Below are 20,834 nucleotides of genomic sequence, written 5' to 3'. Positions count from 1 at the left end.
ATCAGAGGTCAAGTGGTTAAAGTAGTTGTAAACCTTAGACATGAAATATGAGCAGACCATATTCCCCTACAGTGCGCATTTGTCTCAATTAAGAGCACCAAGTAATTTCTGTCTGCTGCTTCCTACCTCTACTTTCTGCATGAATCACTTCTCACTGGTTTTCCCGACACCAAGAGTGCAAAATAAATAAATTAAATAAAAAAGTGTAATTGGGGGGGGGGGGGGGGGGGGGGATGTCCAGCATATAACCTGTGAGCTGTGTAAAGGGTGGCGTGTCCCTTAAATCCTCTCAGAGCTCTCTTCACTGAGCTCTGGAGAGTGTAATTTCAGCTTTCCACCCTCTTTTTTCTGACAACTCAGACAAGCTTTGTAAAGTGTTGGACTTTAAATGGGTGCATAGAAGACGACTGTAGATTAACAGGTACACCTTACATTGAAGGATTGGTTTTAATCTCTGTGTATCACCTGAGGCCAGTCACTTCACTGGGTGTACAGCATGTAAGGGTTTACAATCACTTTAAAGGTTTGCATTGCCTGCAAGACCATGTGTGAATGGGGGGAGATAATCCGGTGGCAGGTCAGATTCTCCTTCATTCACAGATCATGCTATAGGCAGTTTAAAGCGGACCTCGAGTCATTTTTTCATCTTTTCATCCATTAAATCTTCTGCCCTTGTTGTTTTAACTTTGGATAGTAAAACTTTTTTTCTGGTAGTAAATACCATATACAGCCCACTTCCCGTTTGTCTGGTAAAAAGCCTAGGCTTATGACCTCATGCACAGCTCTCTGAGAATGTTTGCCAGGAAGGGAGGGTGGATGAGTCATAAGAGGGCCAATGAAAGCTGCAGGGCTGCCTCTGTGTGTCAGTGTAAATCCGGGAAGTGAAAAGGCAGCAGCTTCAGCTGCCCAGTTAAAATGGTTACAGCCAGACTTAGTGGAGGGAGGATGTTTTTGTTTTGTTTTTTCACAAAAATTATGTGAGCAGATTACTGTTCCTCTTTAATACCTCTGTTTTTGGACAGAGTAGAGATGGATTAGGACACCAGTTAGAGCTGCACAATTAATCGTTAAATTGTGATTATGATTCAACCCCCCCCCCCCCATCCCGTGATCTCTATGCAGAATTTTCCAATTTATTCCGTGCAATATTTTGATCCCAGTGGACACCCCATCCCCAACTGCTGTCATCTGTCATGACTCTTGGCTGTCAGAAAAGACCATAGTAAGCCCTTCGACAAAACTGACTGACTTCACCAAAGGGTCCTCTTGACCCTGGTGGGGAGGTTTACTTTTGTGTGTAAAGTTTCTGGGTTGTAATCCCAAACCTTTAAGAGAAAGCTTGAGGGGCCTGCCTGAAATGGTGCCCTGCCCATTGAATGGCCAGCATTGTCGAAGTTGAGGTTCCCAGGGCTGACATAATATGATTGAAGTCTCCGGGTCTACCAGAAGAAAAAAAAAAGAAAACACACACACACACACACACACACACACACACACACACACACACACACACACACACCCCTTTGTTTTGCAGAATCAATTTGATACCCTAGAACTTTCTGAGCTGGATTGAAATTTGATTTCTGAAGGTTCACAATCCAGCCCAAGGCTTCCAAATGATTACGGGCCTTGGCCAGGTCTACTTGCAATTTTTCTCTGGAAGGGGCAAAGAAGAGGAGGTTGTCCAGATAAGGGATTACCGCAATTTCTTTTACAGGCAAGAACTTCTGACATTTTTGTAAATATTCGTGGGGCGGATGAAAGACCAAAAGAGAGGGCCTTTAATTGTAAATGCTTCCCCATATTATTGCAAGCCTGAAGTACTTATGAGACCGAGAGGCTACAGGCACATACAGGTACGCATCTCTTAAGTGAATTGATGCCATGAAGCAGCTATTAAGATTTGACCGAAAAAAAAATAAAAACTAAATAAAAATAATGGAGTCCATGCAGAATCTCCTGTATCAGACTGACATGTTTAAAAGTTTTAAGTTGAGAATGAGACTAAAGCTTCCCAACGGTTTCTTTATCAGGAAAATATGGGAATAGAAACCCCCAATAACATTCCTCTGAAAATACCTGAAACACAACTTCCTGTTGCATCAGATCCCCTAACAGGTTCTTCATAGCTAGGGCCTTTATTGTGTCCCTTGGCAGGTTTGTTGCAAAGTATCTTTCTGGAGGAAGATCCGAAAGCTCTATTTTGTATCCCTGGGTCAGAATGTCTAGAATAAATGGGGTTTTCCGTCATGCTTTCCCAGTGAGGAATTCCTGAAGCCTTCCTCCCACTGGCAATAACAAGACATTGAAATTTATTGGTTGGGGCAGGAGGATGGAAGAGGACATTCCCTCTGCCTTTACCCCTTTGTGCTGACCAATGCCTTCTCTTCAAGCCTATTGCCCTGTTTCTAAGGTCAAAAAGCCTATTAAATGGCTGCTTTTTTTTTTTTTATTAAAAATATTTTCCTGTTTAATCAACGATCCTAGATTCAGGTTTTAGATCAGGACTGAATAAAAGATCTCCCACACAATTTATTTTTAGATGCTGTGTTTCCTGGCCAGGTCTTCAGCCATAGGGCTCTCCAGGCTGAATTAGCTAAGGCCGCAGATTTAGCCATCTTTATCGATTCTGCAGATGTATCAGAAATGTAAGCCACAGCTGCTGCTAGGGTTGAAAAGAATCCAGAATCTCCTGCTTGGGTGAATCTGATATAACGTGGGCTTTTAGCAGATTTAGTCAGAACTCCACGTTTCTAGAAATGCAGGTAGTAGCCAGTCGGTTTGAGGTTGCCCATGATGGAGTGGCAAGCCTTTTTAAGCTGTTGATACTTCCTTTTGTCCATGGAATATTTTAATATTCCCATGTCTTCGAATGCCAAGTCGTCAATCTGGAAACTTGGGAAAATGGCACATCCAATTTAGGAACTTTGTTCCAAATCGCCTCTGGGTCTTCACTGAAGGGGAAGTGTCTTTTATGTGCTCTTAGGAAAAAAGTTGTCTGGATCCGCCCATTCCTTTTTGATGGCTTAAAAGATTACTGCATGCATGGGGGAAAGTGCGACTCTCAGGGCTTAGTGAAACATTTGGTCAAGCAGCGATAATTCTCTCTTTTCTTCACCTAAACCCAATGTTGCATAGACTGCTTTCAACAGACTGTCTACTTGTTCTAAGGACAGTTTGTATCTTGAAGGTGCATCTTCTGGCCCTTACTCCTCCTCCTCTTCCCTGGAGTGAGAGGGGGAATGCTCCCTTTGGGTAGGAGGACCAGCTTCAGCCTCCACCGCTGGGCAATTGTGAGCCCTGAGAGGATCCTGAGATAGTTGGCCAAATCCGAGATGGTGTGGTAAGAGAAGAGCGAAAAGATTGGATAGCAGCATCTAGCCCTTTCCTAACTGATGTGATTAAATCTCTGCATGCAGAAAAAGCTTGTTCCTTAACTAAGGAGTCAATGCAAATTTGACACAAAGTCTTCTTCCAACCCTCTGGAAACTTAATTTAACATGAGGAATGTCTCTTTTTGATCGTTGGATCAGAGCCCTTAGCCTGCCAAAAAAAAAAAAAAAGGAAACGATATCTATCTTATTTCAGAGCGTTGCCTGGTGCTCATGTGACTCCTCGGCTCTCTCCTCCAGGCTGATGTCAGCAGGAGCTCTCGACCCCTCCTGCTGTATCTGTCAGATGGGGAGAGGAGAGAGTTGAGCAGTCACAAAAGCACCAGGGAACGCTCAGATTTAAAAAAAAAAAAAAAAAGCTATTTTATATGGCTTACCTACCACGTCAGCAGAATGTCACTGATAGGCAAAAGGGCGTACAGGTACGTCCCCTTTAAGGAGCGGTGTTGAGGGAACCCGCCCGCCGGGGTCTCTGAGCATGGGTCCCGCGGACTAGATGTCCACGATCGTGTCACGGAGAGGAAGAAAACAAAGCATTTCCCCAGTCTGCTTAGTGACAGGACAGTGATCACAGCTCTCTCTCTCTCTCCCTCTCATCTAGAGCTGTGATCACTGTCCTGTGTGTTGAAGTCTAATCCCTTCCCAGTTAGAATCACTCGCTAGGACACACTTAACCCCTTCACTGCCCCCTAGTGGTTAACCCCTTCACTGCCAGTGTCATTTACACAGTAATCATTGCATTTTTATAGCATTGATCGCTGTATAAAGTGACAATGGTCCCAAAAATGTCCGATGTGTCCGCCATAATGTCGCAGTCCGTTTTATTTTTTTATTTTTTTTTTTTAAGATGTGTGGGTGTACAACCGCTTTAAGATAAAAGTGTGCAGCAGCCCCCCTAATACTTACCTGAGCCCTATCTCAATCCAGTGATGTGCATGAGTGCCTCTGCTGTCTGGGACTCGACAGGAGGAAGGGGCAGGAGCGCTGGTGGGGGACCCAAGAAGAGGAGGATATGGGCTGCTCCAAGCAGAACCACTGCACAGAGCAAGCAAGCATGACACGTTTGTTATTGGTGTGTGCATCGGGCATGCTCTGGGACCAGTGCGTCCAATCACATGTAAACAGACTTGCTGGTCATGGTTAGTCCTTTCCTCAGGTGCTGGGTCTGTGGGAGGAAAGGACCGTCTATAACCGGCAAGCCTATCAACGCACTGTATACACTGATAATCAGTGTCGCCTCATCAGCGAAGAAGAAAAAGTATTAAGACTTATTTGCAAAATCTAAAAATCGGAAACTAAGGAAAAAAATAAAAAAAGATTCTCAAAATCTTAGGTCTTTTGTTTTTTATTGCTAAACAACCCACTGGTGATTAAATACCACCAACAGAAAGTCGGTCTCTAAAAAAGGGGTAAAAAAAAAAAAAAAAATTATTAATTTGGGTACATAGATGCATTACCGCACAAATTGTCAAAGTGTGACAGCACTGAAAGCTGAAAACTGGTCTGGGCAGGAAGGGGGCGAGAGTGCCCAGTAATGACAAAGAGCAACAGAGGCAAATTAAGAAAAAAAATCATAAAGTAAGCAAAACAAAAATTTGCAAATTGAAAGAAAAGCAAAGCAAGGAGTCTGCAATCGTGAAAAAATGTCAATCATTAAAAGGATAAAAGATATGAAAAAAGTGGCAGAAACAAAAAAATTAAAATGGGAAAATAAAAAAGGATTAGGTGCAAAGAGCACCGAAACTCAGTTTACCAATGTTCTCTAAGCACCATTCACGTGAGCAGTGCAATTTCCAGTGGTAAGAATCAGCGGATTTCTGTAGCTGGAATTGAAAGGTGTGCGAAAAGCTGCTGGCATTTGTTACTGTAGCCCAGAATTATCTGTGATGATCATACGTAGTTGTACAAAGTACATCCAGCCACAATACCGCAGGTAATCCCTTGGTTGTGCTAACAGTCACCGCAGCGTCTCACACAAATCAATTCCAGTCACAGGAATCCACAAAATCTAAAAAGCTGGAAGTTGCAGCGTGTGGATTTCCTCATATGAATGGAGCCTAAACAAGTTCATGCAGCCTAGAGAAGACTGGCAAAAATAATTTTAGTGCTTTCACACCGAATCCCCTCCCCCAAAGAAGTCCCAAGCTTGCCAGCAAGCAGCACAAATCCAAATCATTATGAGCACATTCACCCACAACACACCAGACTACACTCTGCATTAGCCATAACTAGAATGAAATGAAAGCAAACAGCTAAAAGGTGTTAGGGTGGATTTGACTTAAATCATTTTTAACCACTTGGGATCCGCGCTATTGCCAAATGACGGCATTAGCGCGGACCTACATTTCCGGGACTACGTCTATTGACGTCGTCCCGTGTACGAGCGGCCTGCGCGCCTCCTGAGGGGCACGCGCGGCGCGCTCTGCGATCGGCGAGTCCATGAGACTCGCCTGATCACCGATCCGTGCAAGGGGTCGATCCCGACCCCTTATCACGTGATCAGCTGTCAGCCAATGACAGCTGATCATGTGATAGAACGGAGCCGGTAATCGGCTATTATTCCTCCTCGCGCTGACAGCGCGAGGAGAAAAAAAAAAAAAAGCCGATCACCGGCGGCCGTGATCGGGACATCAGTCCCGATCACCGGCGGCCGTGATCGGGACATCAGTCCCGATCACGGCCAGCAATACAAGGGACCATCTGCCACCTGCCAGTGCCCACCTGCCTACCGCAGTGCCATCCTGAATAAAAGTAAGTGCCTCCCGTCAGTGCCCATAGTGCCACCCACAGTGCCCACAATCTGCCTCAAAGGTGCTGCACCCCAGTGCCGCCCATCAGTGCCCAGCAGTGCCACCTATCTGTGGTACCTATCAGTGCCCATCCGTGCCACCCATCCGTGCCACCCATCCGTGCCATCTTATCTGTGCCCATCTTTGCCCATCAGTGCCGCCTTATCTGTGCCCATCGGTGCCACCTTATCTGTGCCTATTAGTGCCGCCTTAACTATGCCTATCAGTGCAGCCTATCAGTGCAGCCTATCAGTGCCCACCAATGCAGCCCATCAGTGCCCACCAATGCAGCCCATCAGTGCCGCCTAATCAGCGCACTTCAATGAAGGAGAAAAATGACCCGTTTGCAAAATTTTATAACAAACTATTAAAACATGATTATTATTTTTTTTTTTTTGCATCTTTTTTTGTTTGTTTAGCAAAAAATAAAACTCCGAGCTGTAACTAAATACCACCAAAAGAAAGCTCTATTTGTGGGAAAAAAATGATAAAAATTTCATTTGGGTACAGTGTTGTATGCCCGCGCAATTGTCATTCAAAGTGCATCAGCGCTGAAAGCTGAAAATTGCTCTGGGACTGAGGGGGGTTTAAGTGCCCAGTAAGCAAGTGGTTAAAGATCAACTGTCATCTCTGTCCTGCAGCGGCTCCTCTGACCTGCTGTTAACTCAGCCAGTCCCTTTAACTTTAATGGGATGGCTGGTGATGCGGCAGTGATAAGGTGAGGGACGTAGCGGCAGCAGGTGAGTGGATGCCCGCTAACAGGCACTTCCATGATGGATCTGAAATGACAGGTGCTCTTTAAAATGTAAAGACTCATTCCTGCTGGTAGTTACACTCTTTAAGGCCCCTATCACACTGGGGCAGGGGCTGCGGTAAAGTGGCGCTATTTTTAGCACCACTTTACTGTCGTTTTAGCGCCGCTATTCAGCCACTAGGGGGGCAGTTTTAACCCCCGCTAGTGGTCGAGAAAGGGTTAAAAAGCAGCGATATGCCAGCGTTATAACCACGCTGCCCCATTGATTTCAATGGGCAGGAGCAGTTTATACCCAGCTCCAAAGATACTGCTAGCAGGACTTTTTTTAGCGGCTTGCCAACTGGGGCTGAAACAACTAATCGATTATGAAATGAAATAGATTAATCGGGCAGTAACATAATGGGGAAAAAAAAAAAAATGAGCCCTTTATAATGCAAAAAGAGCAAATAATCGCTACTGTAAATATTACAGTCACTGTTCTACAGTAAAGAAATGAACCCCCTTATAGTGATTATCTGCTTTTTCTACTATAAAGGGCTAATTTTTGTTTTTTTTAACCCCATTATGTTACTAAACGTATTAGACCTGGTTCACATGTATGTGTTTATTGGTGCTTTATGCAGAAATGCACTACAGTTCATTTACATGATTTCCTATGGGACACGTTCACATCTGAAAGGGTCAGGGACTTTTAATGCAAAAATGGTGCTTTATTGGTTCAATATACTTCAATGGAGAAGCTGCAGAAAAGCATGTAATGTGTTTTTGCAGCAATTTGTGTTTTTTAATCTGCCCAAAAAAAAAATAAAAAAAATAAAAACACATGCAAATTGCAGTAAAATCATGTGCGCAAAAATCAAAACGCACAGCAAAAGGCACTGCATAAACAGATCAAAAGCAAACTGCACAGGTGTGTACCGAGCCTTCTGCTGGCCACACAGATTGATTTTTAGATGAGAATATTCAGACAAAAAAATCTTTGTACATTCGCTGAAAGAATTTTGTTTGAAATTTTCACTTGTTTTTAAAATGAAATGTAATATCTGAAGGAAAACCACATACACTGTCTGAAAAGTCCTTTGACTAAGAAGTTTTCTATTATTTCTAAGTTTTCCCATCACTGTGGTTGAAAATGAACATCAATTTGACCCACTTTTTTTTTTTTTTTTTTCTTTTTTTTAAAGGTTATTAACCAAAACAATAAAATCGGCCAACTAATCGATTATGAAAATAATCGTTAGTTGCAGCCCTACTGCCAACGCACCATTACAGGGCACTTTGCAGGCACTATTTTTAGCGCTGTAGTGCCTGCAAAGCACCCCAGTGTGAAAGGGGTCTAATATTTGCAAACAAAATGAAGGTTCCCTATTTAGAATAATAAGCTATCAGGTTAGTAAATATTCCCAAACTGGGTCTCTTATGGCCTGCTGCCATTTTGCTCCTCCAGGGAGGAATAAAGCACTTCAACCTATGTGCAGATAGAGCACAAGTTTTATAAGCTGCTTAGACGGTTTGACTTTCATTTCTACTGCTTGCCCTTTCTCCTCACACTTAGAGCCTGCTACAGATGCATTTCTCTTCAAAACAATCATAGTTTGTAGTCTACATAGATTTGCAAAACAATGTAAAAAAAAAAAAAAAAAAAAAAACGAAAAAGTTATTTATCTTAAAATAGAAAAACCATGTTTAGGCTGGGTTCACATTGCAGCGATGCGGGAGCGCCGCAAATCTGCTGCGGGTTCCCGCATCGCATACCTCCCGGCGGCAGTTCACACTGCCCTATGCGAACTGCTGGGAGTGTTAGTGAAACGTTAATGACACCCCCAGATCAGTTGGCATATCGCAGTGCGATCTGCAAACTCAGACAGGAATCGGATCGCATGGTGTGAACACCCATGCGATCTGATTCTGCTGCGGACCAAAAAAAGGGTCCTGTGCGAGTTTGGGCCGTGTGCGATGGAAATTCAGCCATACTATCTGTATGGCTGAACTCGCATCGCACAGAGATCGGATGTGATTTGCACTGCAGTGCGGTGCGAACCACATCAGTTCTCATAAACCGCTGCAGTGTGAACCCAGCTTTAGATAGATGTTTACTCCTAAAGCATTTCAATTAAAATCTGAAAAAAAAAAAAAAAAAAAAGGGGGGGGGGTCATTTATTTATTTTTAATAAATAAGAAGCCATGTTGCTAGGTAGAATAAGCAGTTTCCAATAATGGACACCGAGCTGCATCTCGAAGGCATAGTCTTGGATAGGGAAGAGCTGCGGCGTGTACAGCCCACGTGCAGAGCCCGCCATGAAGTCAGCACTGACTTCAGGAAATGTCTCACTGCCTGCGATTCACACAGCGCTAACTTCCTGACGGGCTCTGCATGTGGGCTGTGCGAACGCACCAGAGCTCATCCCTAGTATTGGATACCTGCATTGACATTTGTTACAGCACACACAACACCCCCTGTTCTCACCTGTGTAGTTTACCATATGTTGTCCAACATCATGAAGGTGGAATTGTATTTTTTTTCAATAAATGATTATATATATATATATATATATATATATATATATATATATATATATATATATATATATATATATATATATATATATATATATATATATATATATATATATATTTTTTTTTTTTATGTAGCTCATTCATACCTGTGCACGGGGCTTTCATGCCTCAGGAAAAAAATACTAGGAGGTGCCCAATGTGTGTTTTTGGCCCTAAAAAAGGAGGCACTGGCTCCCACTGCTGTCAATCACAGCCAATGATGAGGGGGCAGGGCCAGCAGAGCAGCGAGCATGCACAGGTGCTCCTATAGCAAGAGGCTTGCTTGCCATTTAGCAAGGGGCTTGCTATTTTTTTATTTATTTTTTTAAAGCATACAGTGCCTTGCAAAAGTATTCACCCCCTTGGCATTTTTTTTGCCTCACGACCTGGAATATTTACATGGATTGAGGACTTGCATCATTTAAAATTTACAGAACATGCCTACAACTTTGAAGATTTTATTTATTGTGAAGCAACAAATAAGACAATAACAGAAAAACTCAATGTGCATAACTATTCACCCCCCTTAAAGTCAACACTTTGTAGAGCCACCTTTCACGGCTATCACAGTTCCAAGTCACTTTGGGTAAGTCTATGACAGGGATATGAAATTAGCGGACCTCCAGCTGTAGCGGAACTACAAGTCCCATGAGGCATAGCAAGGCTGAAAGCCACAAGCATAACACCCAGAGACATGATGGGACTTGTAGTTTTGCAACAGCTGGAGGTCCACTAATTGCATATCGCTGCTCTATGAGATTGCCCCATCTTACCACTGGGAATTTTTGACCATTCCTCCTTGCAAAAAATGCTCCAGCTCCTTCAAGTTGGATGGTTTGCACTTGTGAACAGCAATCTCTAAGTCTGACCACAGATTTTCTATTGGATTGAGGTTAGGGCTTTGACTAGGCCATACCAAACACATTTACATGTTTCCCCTTAGACCACTCAAGTGTTTAGCAGTGTGTTTGGGGTCATTGTCCTGTTGAAAGGTGAACCTCTGTCCCAGCCTCAAATCACACATAGATTTCGCTCAAGAATATCCCTGTATTTAGCACCATCCATCTTTCCCTCAACTCTGACCAGTTTTCCAGTCCCGACTGCTGAAAAACACCCACAGCACGATGCTAGAGGTCGACCGATATATCGGCCGGCCGATATATCGGCCGATATTTGCCGTTTTTTAAATAATCGGCATCGGCCGATTTGTGCTGATAAAAAGCCGATTTAGAACTACAGCGGGACTTTGAAATGACTTCTGTATAGAATGGTCTAAGTTGACTGAGTCGTCATAGCAACCCTTTCCTCCACTCTGGGCAGGCTGCCAAGAAAAGAACAGAATGATACAATGTTTACACTTGAATGAATGAAGTCATCTCTGTGTAGAAGTTCTCAGTTTAACCATTTAAAGACTAAATCTTTTCTGACACTTGTTGCTTACAAGTAAAAAATCCTGTATTTTCTGCCAGAAAATCACTTAGACCCCCCAAAAATTATATATATTTTTTTAGCAGAGATCCTAGGGAATAAAATAGCGGTTGTTGCAATATTTTATGTCACACGGCATTTGCACAGAGGTCTTTCAAATGCATTTTTTTGGGAAAAAAAATACACCATTTAAAAAATAAAAATAAAATAAAAACAGTAAAGTTAGCCCATTTTTTTTTTTGTCCAAAAGTTTTGACTACCTGTTTTTATTTAATATATATATATATATATATATATATATTTTTTTTTTTTTTTTTTTTTAATCTAAATCATACATACAAGTAAACTGATTGGAGGTTTGTTTTGTTTAATAAATGTTTAAGTGTAAGAAATTTTCTGTATCACGTATGAAGGCCGCTTTCACACTGGAGCGGGCAGGCGTTGATGGTAAAACGCAAGTTTTAGCGGCTCTTTACCATCATTTTAGCGGTGCTATTTGGCTGCTAGTGGGGCACATATAACCCAGCTAGCGGCCAAGGAAGAGGTTAAATGCGCCCATGAAGCACCGCTGCCAAATCGCATTTCATGCGCTTCGGCAGTGGTGCCCATTCATATCAATGGGCAGGAGTGGTGGAGGAGCGGTATACACCACTCCAAACGTGCTGCTTGCAGGACTTTTTTTTAAGATCCTGCCAGCGCATCGCCTCAGTGTGAAAGCACTCTGTCTTTCACACAGACTGCAGGGGAGCCATTTTACAGGCACTTTACAGGCGCTATTTTTAGCCCAAAAGCGCCTTAAAACGCCCCAGTGGGAAAGGTGTGTTAGATCAAGGGGGATTCAAAATAAATAAATAAATAAAATAAAATCGGCCTAACATATCGGCCCAAAAAAATCGGCATCATATATCGGCTATCGGCCGCCATGATTTCTAAATATCGGCATCGGCCAGAGAAAAACCCATATCGGTCGACCTCTACACGATGCTTCCACGAACATGTTTCACTGTGAGGATGGTGTTCCTTGGGCGATGTGATGTTTGGGTTTGCACCAGTTTTCTTTGATGGCCAAAAAGTTCAATTTTAAATCTCATCAGACCAGAGTACTTTCCTCCATTAAATTTTGGAATTCTCCCACATGCCTTTTCGCAAACTCAAAATGTACCATTTTGTTTTTTTGCTGAAAGTAATGGCTTTCTTCTGGCCACTCTGCCAGAAAGACCAACTCTATGGAGCAAATGACTTATTGTTGTCCTTTGTACAGATACTCCAGTCTCTGCTGTGGAACTATGCAGCTCTTCCAGTTACCTTAGGTCTCTGTGCTGCCTCTGTTTAATGCCCTCCTTCCCCAGTCCATGAGTTTTGGTGTGCGGCTGGGGCCTTTCAAAAAAAAAAAAAAAAAAAAAAAAAAAAAAAGGTGTGTATATGCAATGACAGATCATGTGACACTTCGATCGCACACAGGTGGACATCGTTTCACTAATTATTTGACTTCTGTAGGTAATTTGTTGCAGCAGAGCTTTTTATGGGCTTCATAACAAAGGGGGTGAATACATACGCACATGCCAATTATCAGTTTTGGGGGGTTTTTTTCTGAAAAATTGTTTTATGTATATTTTTTAAAAATTTTACTTCACCAACTTAAACTATACATTGAACTAAAAAGGTTGTAATGTAACAGAATAGGTATAAAGCCGGGGTTGTGAATACCTTTGCAAGGCACTGTATGCAATAAAATCAGATTGCTTCATAAATTGTGGCCAAAACGTATTCTGCTACTTGTCTTTGGTAAAAATAAACCCCCCCCCCCTTCCTAGTCAATGTCATCTGTACAGTGACAGTGTATAGTATGATCATTTTATTAATGTCAGTTCCCACCCAGAGACAGATTGTTTGCCATATCACCACAGGCCACTATAAGTCACTGATCACCACATCACCATTACTAGTATGAAAAAAATATAAAAAGTCCAGTACACATACCATAGTTTGTAGAAACTAACTTTCACACAATCCAATCAATATACACTTTAAAAAAATCCAATTTTTTTTTTTTAGCAGACAACCTAGTGAATAAAATAGCAGTCGTTGCAACTTTTTATGTTGCACGGTATTTACACAACAATTTTCGAACACTTTTTTGGAATAAAAAAAATAAATAATATATCAAAACAGTAAAGTTAGCCCATTTTTTTTGTATAATGTGAAAGATGATGTTAAATAGAGTTAAATTGAGTAAATAGCTACTCAACATGTCACACTTTAAAATTGCGACCGCTCATGGAATGGCGCCAAACTTTAGTACTTAAAAATCTCCATAGGCGATGCTTTAAATTTTTTTTTTTTTTTTTTTTTTACAGGTTACCAGTTTAGAGTGGTTTAAACTGCGTTTACATATGTAGGCAAGACTTACATGTGCTCACGCAGAGAAGCAAACGCACATGGGGATCGGGGCGCTTTAAATTAATTTATTTTTTTACACTCTCTCGTTCATTTTTTTGATCACAAGTAACGATCCCATGCTTTCCAGCCACGATCGCGTCTTTGTTTACATTTGTGGCCCGGACGTGACATCATAACGTCACGCCCGGACCCCCGCCGGTCAAGGTGCTGCACTACAAAATGTTAGAAAAACTACGAGGGTTTACAAATCCCTGTAAACGACTTGCTGAAAGCCCTTTAGCAGTCTTACTGCTACAGGGCGGCAGCTGTGCGCAGGATCTCACACACACACACACACACTATCTCACAAAAGTGAGTACACCCCTCACCCCCCTTTTTGTAAATATTTTATTATATCTTTTCATGTGACAACACTGAAGAAATTAAACTTTGCTACAATGTAAAGTAGTGAGCGTACAGCTTGTATAAGTGTAAATTTGCTGTTCCCTCAAAATTACTCACACAGCCATTAATGTCTAGACTGCTGGCAATAAAAGTCAGTACACCCATTAAATGAAAATATCCAATTTGGGCCCAATTAGACATCTCCCCCGCGGTGTCATGTGACTCAGTGTTACAAGGTCTCAGGCGTGAATGGGGAGCAGATGTGTTAGCCCTTGTACACACGGTCGGATATTCCAATGGACAATGTTCGATAGGACTGTGTTGTCGTATAATCCGACAGTGTGTGGGCTCCATCGGAATATCAGACGGACCAAGTTTTCCAGCTGGGCTATAAAATTTCCCAACAACATGATCCGATCGGACTTTGTCCAATTGTGTGTAGAGAATTCCGATCGCACAAAGTGCCATGCATGCTCAGATCAAATTCCTAGACCAAAACTATTGGCTACTAGCCTGAACGTAGTCCCGTCGTAACAAAATAACGTCATCACGTTCTGAATGATCGGATTTTCAGACAACTTTGTCCAACCGTGTGTATGCAACAGTTTCTGACAAAATCTGTCGGATTTGGTTGTCAGAATGTCCGACCGTGTGTACAAGGGCTTAAATTTGGTTTCATCGCTCACACTCGCTCATACTTGTCACTGGAAGTTCAACATGGCACCTCATGGTAAAAAACTCTGATCTGAAAAAAAAATAAAAATAAAAATTTTGCTCTACATAAAGATGACCTAGGCCAGTGATGGCGAACCTTGGCACCCCAGATGTTTTGGAACTACATTTCCCATGATGCTCAGCTACACTGCAGAGTGCAGGAGCATCATGGGAAATGTAGTTCCAAAACATCTGGAGTGCCAAGGTTCGCCATCACTGGCCTAGGCTATAAGATTACCAAGACCCTGAAACCGAGCTGCAGGACAGTGGCCAAGACCATAAAGCCACCATAGGGGAGCGCAAGGTCTCCAACATCCACCAGCTCAGAGGAGTGGAAGAGGACTCCAGTTGCAACCTGTGAAGCGCTGGTGAACTGCATGCCCAAGGGGGTTAAGCCAGCGCTGGAAAATATTGGTGGCCACACAAAATATTGACACTTTGGGCCAAATTTGGACATTTTCACTTATGGGTGTACTCACTTTTGTTGTCAGCAGTTTATACATTAATGGCTGTGTGGTAAGTTATTTTGAGAGGACAGAAAATTTACACTGTTAAACAAGCTGTACACTCACTACTTTACATTGTAGCAAAGTGTCATTTCTTCAATGTTGTCACATGAAAAGATATAATAAAATATTTACAAAAACGTGAGGGGTGTACTCACTTTTGTGAGATACTGTATATATTACACATGCACGAGATTGGGAGAGGAGACAATTCCCCAGATTCGTTTCCAAAAACCAAGGAAATGGACACCCCCCAGACCACTTGTTTCTCTTCCCTTTTCCTTCCCACATCCCCCCCCCCCCCCCCTTCTTTTCCCTTGTTTAACGTTTTATCTTCCCTTCGGCCCTTTACGTACCAATACACAAACTTATTTTAAATTTTGTTTCTGCAGAAGATAAACCCATCCACTTATAGTCATCCCCCATATCCATCATGGGGGAACGTTGGTGGTGCCTTGGCTGTGTCCCTCTGTATGGGCTTACGCGTCAGTAAACCCCGTTTCTTCCCCATTCATCAATTGTACTCTGTATTAAGCATGTGGTTTTTGTACCCTTGATCTCTATGTATAATATGTTATTTCATGCTAGACGTTAGCCTCCTGGTGAAGAGGTAGCATTCCGCAAAACACGTAGCGGACCATATGATCCGTGAGGACCTACTATATCTTCTGTCTCCATTCTTGGAGCACATCAAGTATTAGTAATAAACCACCCTTGTATTTTTATATTGTTCTGTCTTAAACATAACGTTGTTATGTCTGGATATCCTGTTTTTTTTTTTGTATAAATAAACTTACATTTTTTATTCAAATATGTATTCTGCCCTACTGATACCAATAGTCAATTTCCTTGTTTTTGGTGACTAATTTGGGATGATTACGACGATACCCCCTCCCTCTGATTTTGTACTTTTAAATTTAGTCCAGGGGTTGACAAATTTGCTTGGAATCTAGGAGCCAGCTAAAAAAAGTTAGGAGCCAGGTCCGTGACGGCGATCTGGACCTGTCCCTGGCCTGACATGGAGACGAGTGAGGGGGAAGATAGCCCCCAGCCCCTCACCTGTCTTCAAGTCATTGCCCATAGCTCTTAGAGGGACATTTTATTTATTTTTTTCAAATGACAAATTTTTTTTAAATTGCATTTTAGTGTAAATATGAGATGTGAGGTCTCTCTGACCCCCGATCTCATATACAAGAGGACCTGTCATGCTTTTTTCTATTACAAGGGATTTTTACATTCCTTGTAATAGGAATAAAAGTGACACACATTTATTTTTATTTTTTTTAAAGAACAGTGAAAAAAATAAAAATAAAAGTTAAAATAAAAAAATATATATTTTAAACGCGCCCTGTCCCGCCAAGCTTGCGTGCAGAAGCGAACGCATATATGAAAGCGGTGTTCAAATCACACATGTGAGGTATCGCTGCGATCGGTAGAGTGAGAGCAATAATTCTAGCCCCAGACCTTCTCTGCAACTTATAAAGTGCAACCTGCTTCTCCTTTTGTTAAAAGAAAATTTTCTTCTCAATAAAAACCAATTAAAAAAAAAAAAAAAAAAAAAAAGAAAGTGCAACCTGTACAATTTTTTTAAATGTCGCCTATGGAGATTTTAAAGGGTAAAAGTTTGTCGCCATTCCATGAGCGGGCGCAATTTTGAAGCATGACATGTTTGGTATCGATTTACTCGACGCAACATTATCTTTCACAATATTAAAAAAAATTGGGCTAACTTTACTGTTGTCTTATTTTTTTTTTTTTTTTTTATTAAATACATTTTCCCCAAAAAAGTGCGCTTGTAAGTCCGCTGTGCAAATACGGTGTGACAGACAGTATTGCAACGACCACCATTTTATTCTTTAGGGTGTTAGAATAAAATATATATATAATTTTTAGGGGTTCTGAGTAAAGGGAAGGAAGATAGGCTGGCAGGCAGGGAAAATTAGCATTGCATCCATTAGCATTGCTGGTTGTAATTCCAACGGCCACCACAAGAGGGCGCCCGATTCCAGAACGAACCATAGGAGACCTCAAAGCCGGGGGCTAAATTACCGGCCGGCGGCGGCGCGGCCCGACGCGATCGCGCCGTGGGGGTCCGCGGAGACAGCATACCCCCAGCTGTGCTGCCCCAGGCGCCAGTTCGCTAATTCTAGTCGCAAATTCGACCTGGTGCCCGGGTTTTGTCGAGCCCTGATTTAGTCTAGTGGCTTTTTGCGGCACACGCGCGCGCTTCTGCATTTCCACCTGCAGGGGGCACAAGTCCCACTGCTTAGCGATTCCTCCCGCACCCACCAATCAATGGTAACACAGAATGGGGATCCACCTGTGTAAACAAAGAACAATCACCGTTGTGACAGGTGATGGATTCTCCTCTACAACTAAGATTCATCTCTTCCCCTAGTAAAAGCAGCACATACAGCACACAAAACACAGGCTTAGTACACAGTTAACCCCTTGATCGCCCCTGGTGTTTAACCCCCTTCCCAGCCAGTGTCATTAGTACAGTGAAAGTAGGGCTGAAACAACTAATCGATTATGAAATTAATAGATTACTATTTTTATAATCGATTAATTGGCCAGTAACATAATGGGGTTAAAAAAACTAAAATGAGCCCTTTACAGTAGTGATTATATTTTTGTACTGGTAAATAATACTTTCACTGTTCTACAGTAAAAAAAATGAACCCCTTAGAGATTATCTGCTTTTTTGTACTATAAAGGGCTAATTTTAGTATTTTTAACCCCCATTATGTTAGTAAACGTCTTAGGCCTGGTTCACATCTGTGTTTTTTGCAGAAATGCACTACAGTTCATTTACATGGTTTCCTATGGGACACATTCCTATCTGCTTTTTTCAGCCGCTGCATATTTAGAAAGGATCAGGTACTTTTAAACACAAAACGGTGCTTATTTGGTTCAATATACTTCAATGGAGAAGCTGCAGAAAAGAATGTAATGCGTTTTTTGCAGCAATTTGTGTTTTTTAATCTGCCCCACAAAAAAAACGCAAATTGCCGTAAAATCACATGCGCAAAAATCAAAACGCACAGCAAAAAGCACTGCAGAAACAGATCAAAAGCAAAAACTGCCTTCTGCTGGCCACACGGATCAATTTTCAGGTGAGAATATTCAGATGAAAAATCTTTGTACATTCGCTGAACGAAAGAATTTTGTTTGAAATTTTTACTTCATTTCGTAACGAAAACCACATACACTGTCTGAAAATTCCTTTGACCGAGAAGTTTTCTATTATTTCCAAATTTTCCCATCACTGTGGTTGAAAATGAACGTCAATTTGACACTTTTTTTTTTTATGGTTATTAACTGATCAAAACAATAATCGCCCAACTAATCGATTATGAAAATAATCATTAGTTGCCGCCCTAAGTGAACAGTGCTAAAAATATGCACCGATCACTGTATTAATGCCGTTTCCCGCAAAGTGCGTCTGCCACAATATCGCAGTCCTGCTATAAGTTGCTGATCGCTACCATTACTAGTATAAAAAAAAAAATATATATATATATATATATATATATATATATATATATATATATATATATATATATATATATATATATATATATATATATATATACACACTATATTCCAAGGATATGTAATTAGCGGACCTCTGGGTGTCATTGTGGCCGTCAGGGTCTTACTATGCCTCATGGGACCTGTAGCTCTGCAACAGCTGCAGGTCCGCTAACTGAAATACTTACCTTAGAACGAGGCATCAGTATCTCACCTGGTCCACACCAAGGTAGCTGACACGTTGCCTTGGTGTGTCTTCTGGGTATCTCGGCACCAACATTGTCACTTCTGAGCGGGAGACTTCTTTCCGGCAAGGTGCGGCGTCTGCCGGGCTTCCAGCCGAGAATCCCCTGTGCGCATGCACCGCTGCGGACTAGAGAAGGCAGCCGCAAAGCACCCACTCTGCGCCGCTTTACCGCGATCCTTTTTCTTATTGCTGCGGGAAGCCAAGGCCCTCCTACTGACAGCGCAGTCAGCGGCTCATTGCAAGGGGAATGTCTCCTAAACCGTACAGGTTTCGATTTTTAATTTTATTTTTTATCCTACAGGTAAGCCCTTATTATAGGCTTACCTGTAGGTAAAAGTTAAAATGTTGACTATACAACCACTTTAAGTGATTTAAAGTTGCAAAGTCCTGAACAGAAAAAAAAAAAAAAAAAAAAAACAAACAACAACTTCACCACACACCTTGGTGATAAAGGGGGCAAAACCTTGAGGAGCTCAAGGGGTAACAACGTATGTGAATGACATGAGAAGTGGCTATCCAAATATAACTGAATGTAGAGAGGCTGGACTTGCTGTGTAAAGCCCTTCATCCCTCAGGGGCCCTGCAGCCAGTGTGGAGGCCGGAAATCCTGATAAACATAGAGAAAGGAAGACGATGAGGTTGCAGCCTGTCACCAAAGCGCAGCGCCACCCCCTGTTCTTGACAGGTGAGTGCAGGAAGCGGGTAGAGCCAGGCCAGCTTGGGGCCCCGCAGACGATGGAGCCCGGCCAGGCCTCCCTCCCCGCAGTATCACGCAGCTGACAATGTACACACGTAGGTCTCCTTGTACAACCACAGGCCCCCACCCCGGCCACATAAGCCCGTACAAGGGACCGGTTACCATGACTACACTCGCCCTCCCCATCGCAGAGCCGTCTCCACACACCGAGGCCTGCAGCACTGACTAGGCCGCAAACCTGCGCTCAACGGCTTTGCACGTAGCGCGGCTCACCTGGTCTGTGATTTCGAGGACTCCCATGTCCTGCGGTCAGTCAGCATGGATATCCCTTCATGAGGCGGTATCGGCCGCAGGACGGACTAGAGAAGGCCGCTGCAAAGCACCCACTCTGCGCCGCTTTACCGCGATCCTTTTTCTTATTGCTGCGGGAAGCCAAGGCCCGCCTACTGACAGCGCAGACAGCTCCCTCTGCTGCTTGTGCCAGAGTAAGACGGTTCGTTTACATTCTAAACTCCGACACAGCTCCGCCTGCCGGTGCACAATAGAACTTCATGGTAAACAAATACAAATGTGTGGAGCCGTTGACGGAAAAGTACAAACCTATGGTGATACCTATAACACGGTTCAGTGATAACTTTCCCAATCAGTGGCGGCAGGTGCTAAAAAAATTTTTTTTTGGGGGCCATAAACAAAATGAAAAATTTCGAAAAATACAGAAAAACAAAGCATCAATTGCGGCCACTGTGCCATCAAATGCAACCACTGTGCTATCAAACGCCGCCACTGTGCCCATCAAATGCCACCACTGTGTCCATCAAATGCAGCCACTGTGACCCATCAAATGCAACCACTGTGCCCCATCAAATGCAGCTACTGTGCCCCATCAAATGCCACCATTGTGCCCCATCAAATGCAGCTACTGTGACAGGGGCGGACTGGCAACTCATGGGGCCCACAGGCAATCAGAGATTATGGGGCCACACAGTATACACACACACACACAGTATACAGAGACATGTTTCTATTGGCTGAGAAGGTACTGGAGAGGTGGGGCAGCTATAATCTCGGGATTTTTAGACCAAAAGGATGGCGGTGAGGGACATTTCAGAGACAGATGTAAAAAAAACACAGATTTTTATATACTGTCCCTGGTTTTACTGAGGTTGGCAACCCTGATGGGGCTCCTTAGGGGCATGGGGCCCTCAGGCAGTGGCCGAATGGTCAGTCTGCCCCTGACTGTGACCCATCAAATGCCACCATTGTGCCCCATCAAATGCCGCTACTGTGACCCATCAAATGCCCCCATTGTGCACATCAAATGCCATCATTGTGCCCCATCAAATGCAGCCACTGTGACCCATCAAATGCCACCATAGTGCCTATCAATTGCTGCCACTCTGCCATCAAACGCAGCCACTGTGCCATCAAATTAC

At 42.7% G+C, this 20,834-nt stretch overlaps 1 protein-coding gene across 3 annotated transcripts in view; it reads right to left on the bottom strand.

Annotated features, from left to right (window-relative positions):
• The window catches only part of ANKRD52 (ankyrin repeat domain 52), a 232,663-nt gene extending 212,804 nt beyond the window's left edge, over window positions 1-19,859 (bottom strand). For all 3 annotated transcript variants that reach the window (XM_077483380.1, XM_077483382.1, XM_077483383.1), the window contains exon 1: window positions 19,675-19,859. In XM_077483380.1, coding sequence (XP_077339506.1) covers window positions 19,675-19,701 — 27 coding nt within the window. In that variant the 5' untranslated portion in view covers window positions 19,702-19,859. The remainder of the gene's footprint in view (window positions 1-19,674) is intronic.
• Between the last annotated feature and the right edge of the window lie 975 nt (window positions 19,860-20,834).

The sequence above is a fragment of the Lithobates pipiens genome, unplaced genomic scaffold (genome assembly GCF_037356315.1).
Source record: "Lithobates pipiens isolate NorthernLeopardFrog02 unplaced genomic scaffold, aLitPip1_a1.2 Scaffold_16, whole genome shotgun sequence".
Classification (NCBI taxonomy): Eukaryota; Metazoa; Chordata; class Amphibia; order Anura; family Ranidae; genus Lithobates; species Lithobates pipiens.
Note: the sequence above shows the minus strand (reverse complement) of the source record. Positions and strands in the feature narration are given on the sequence as shown.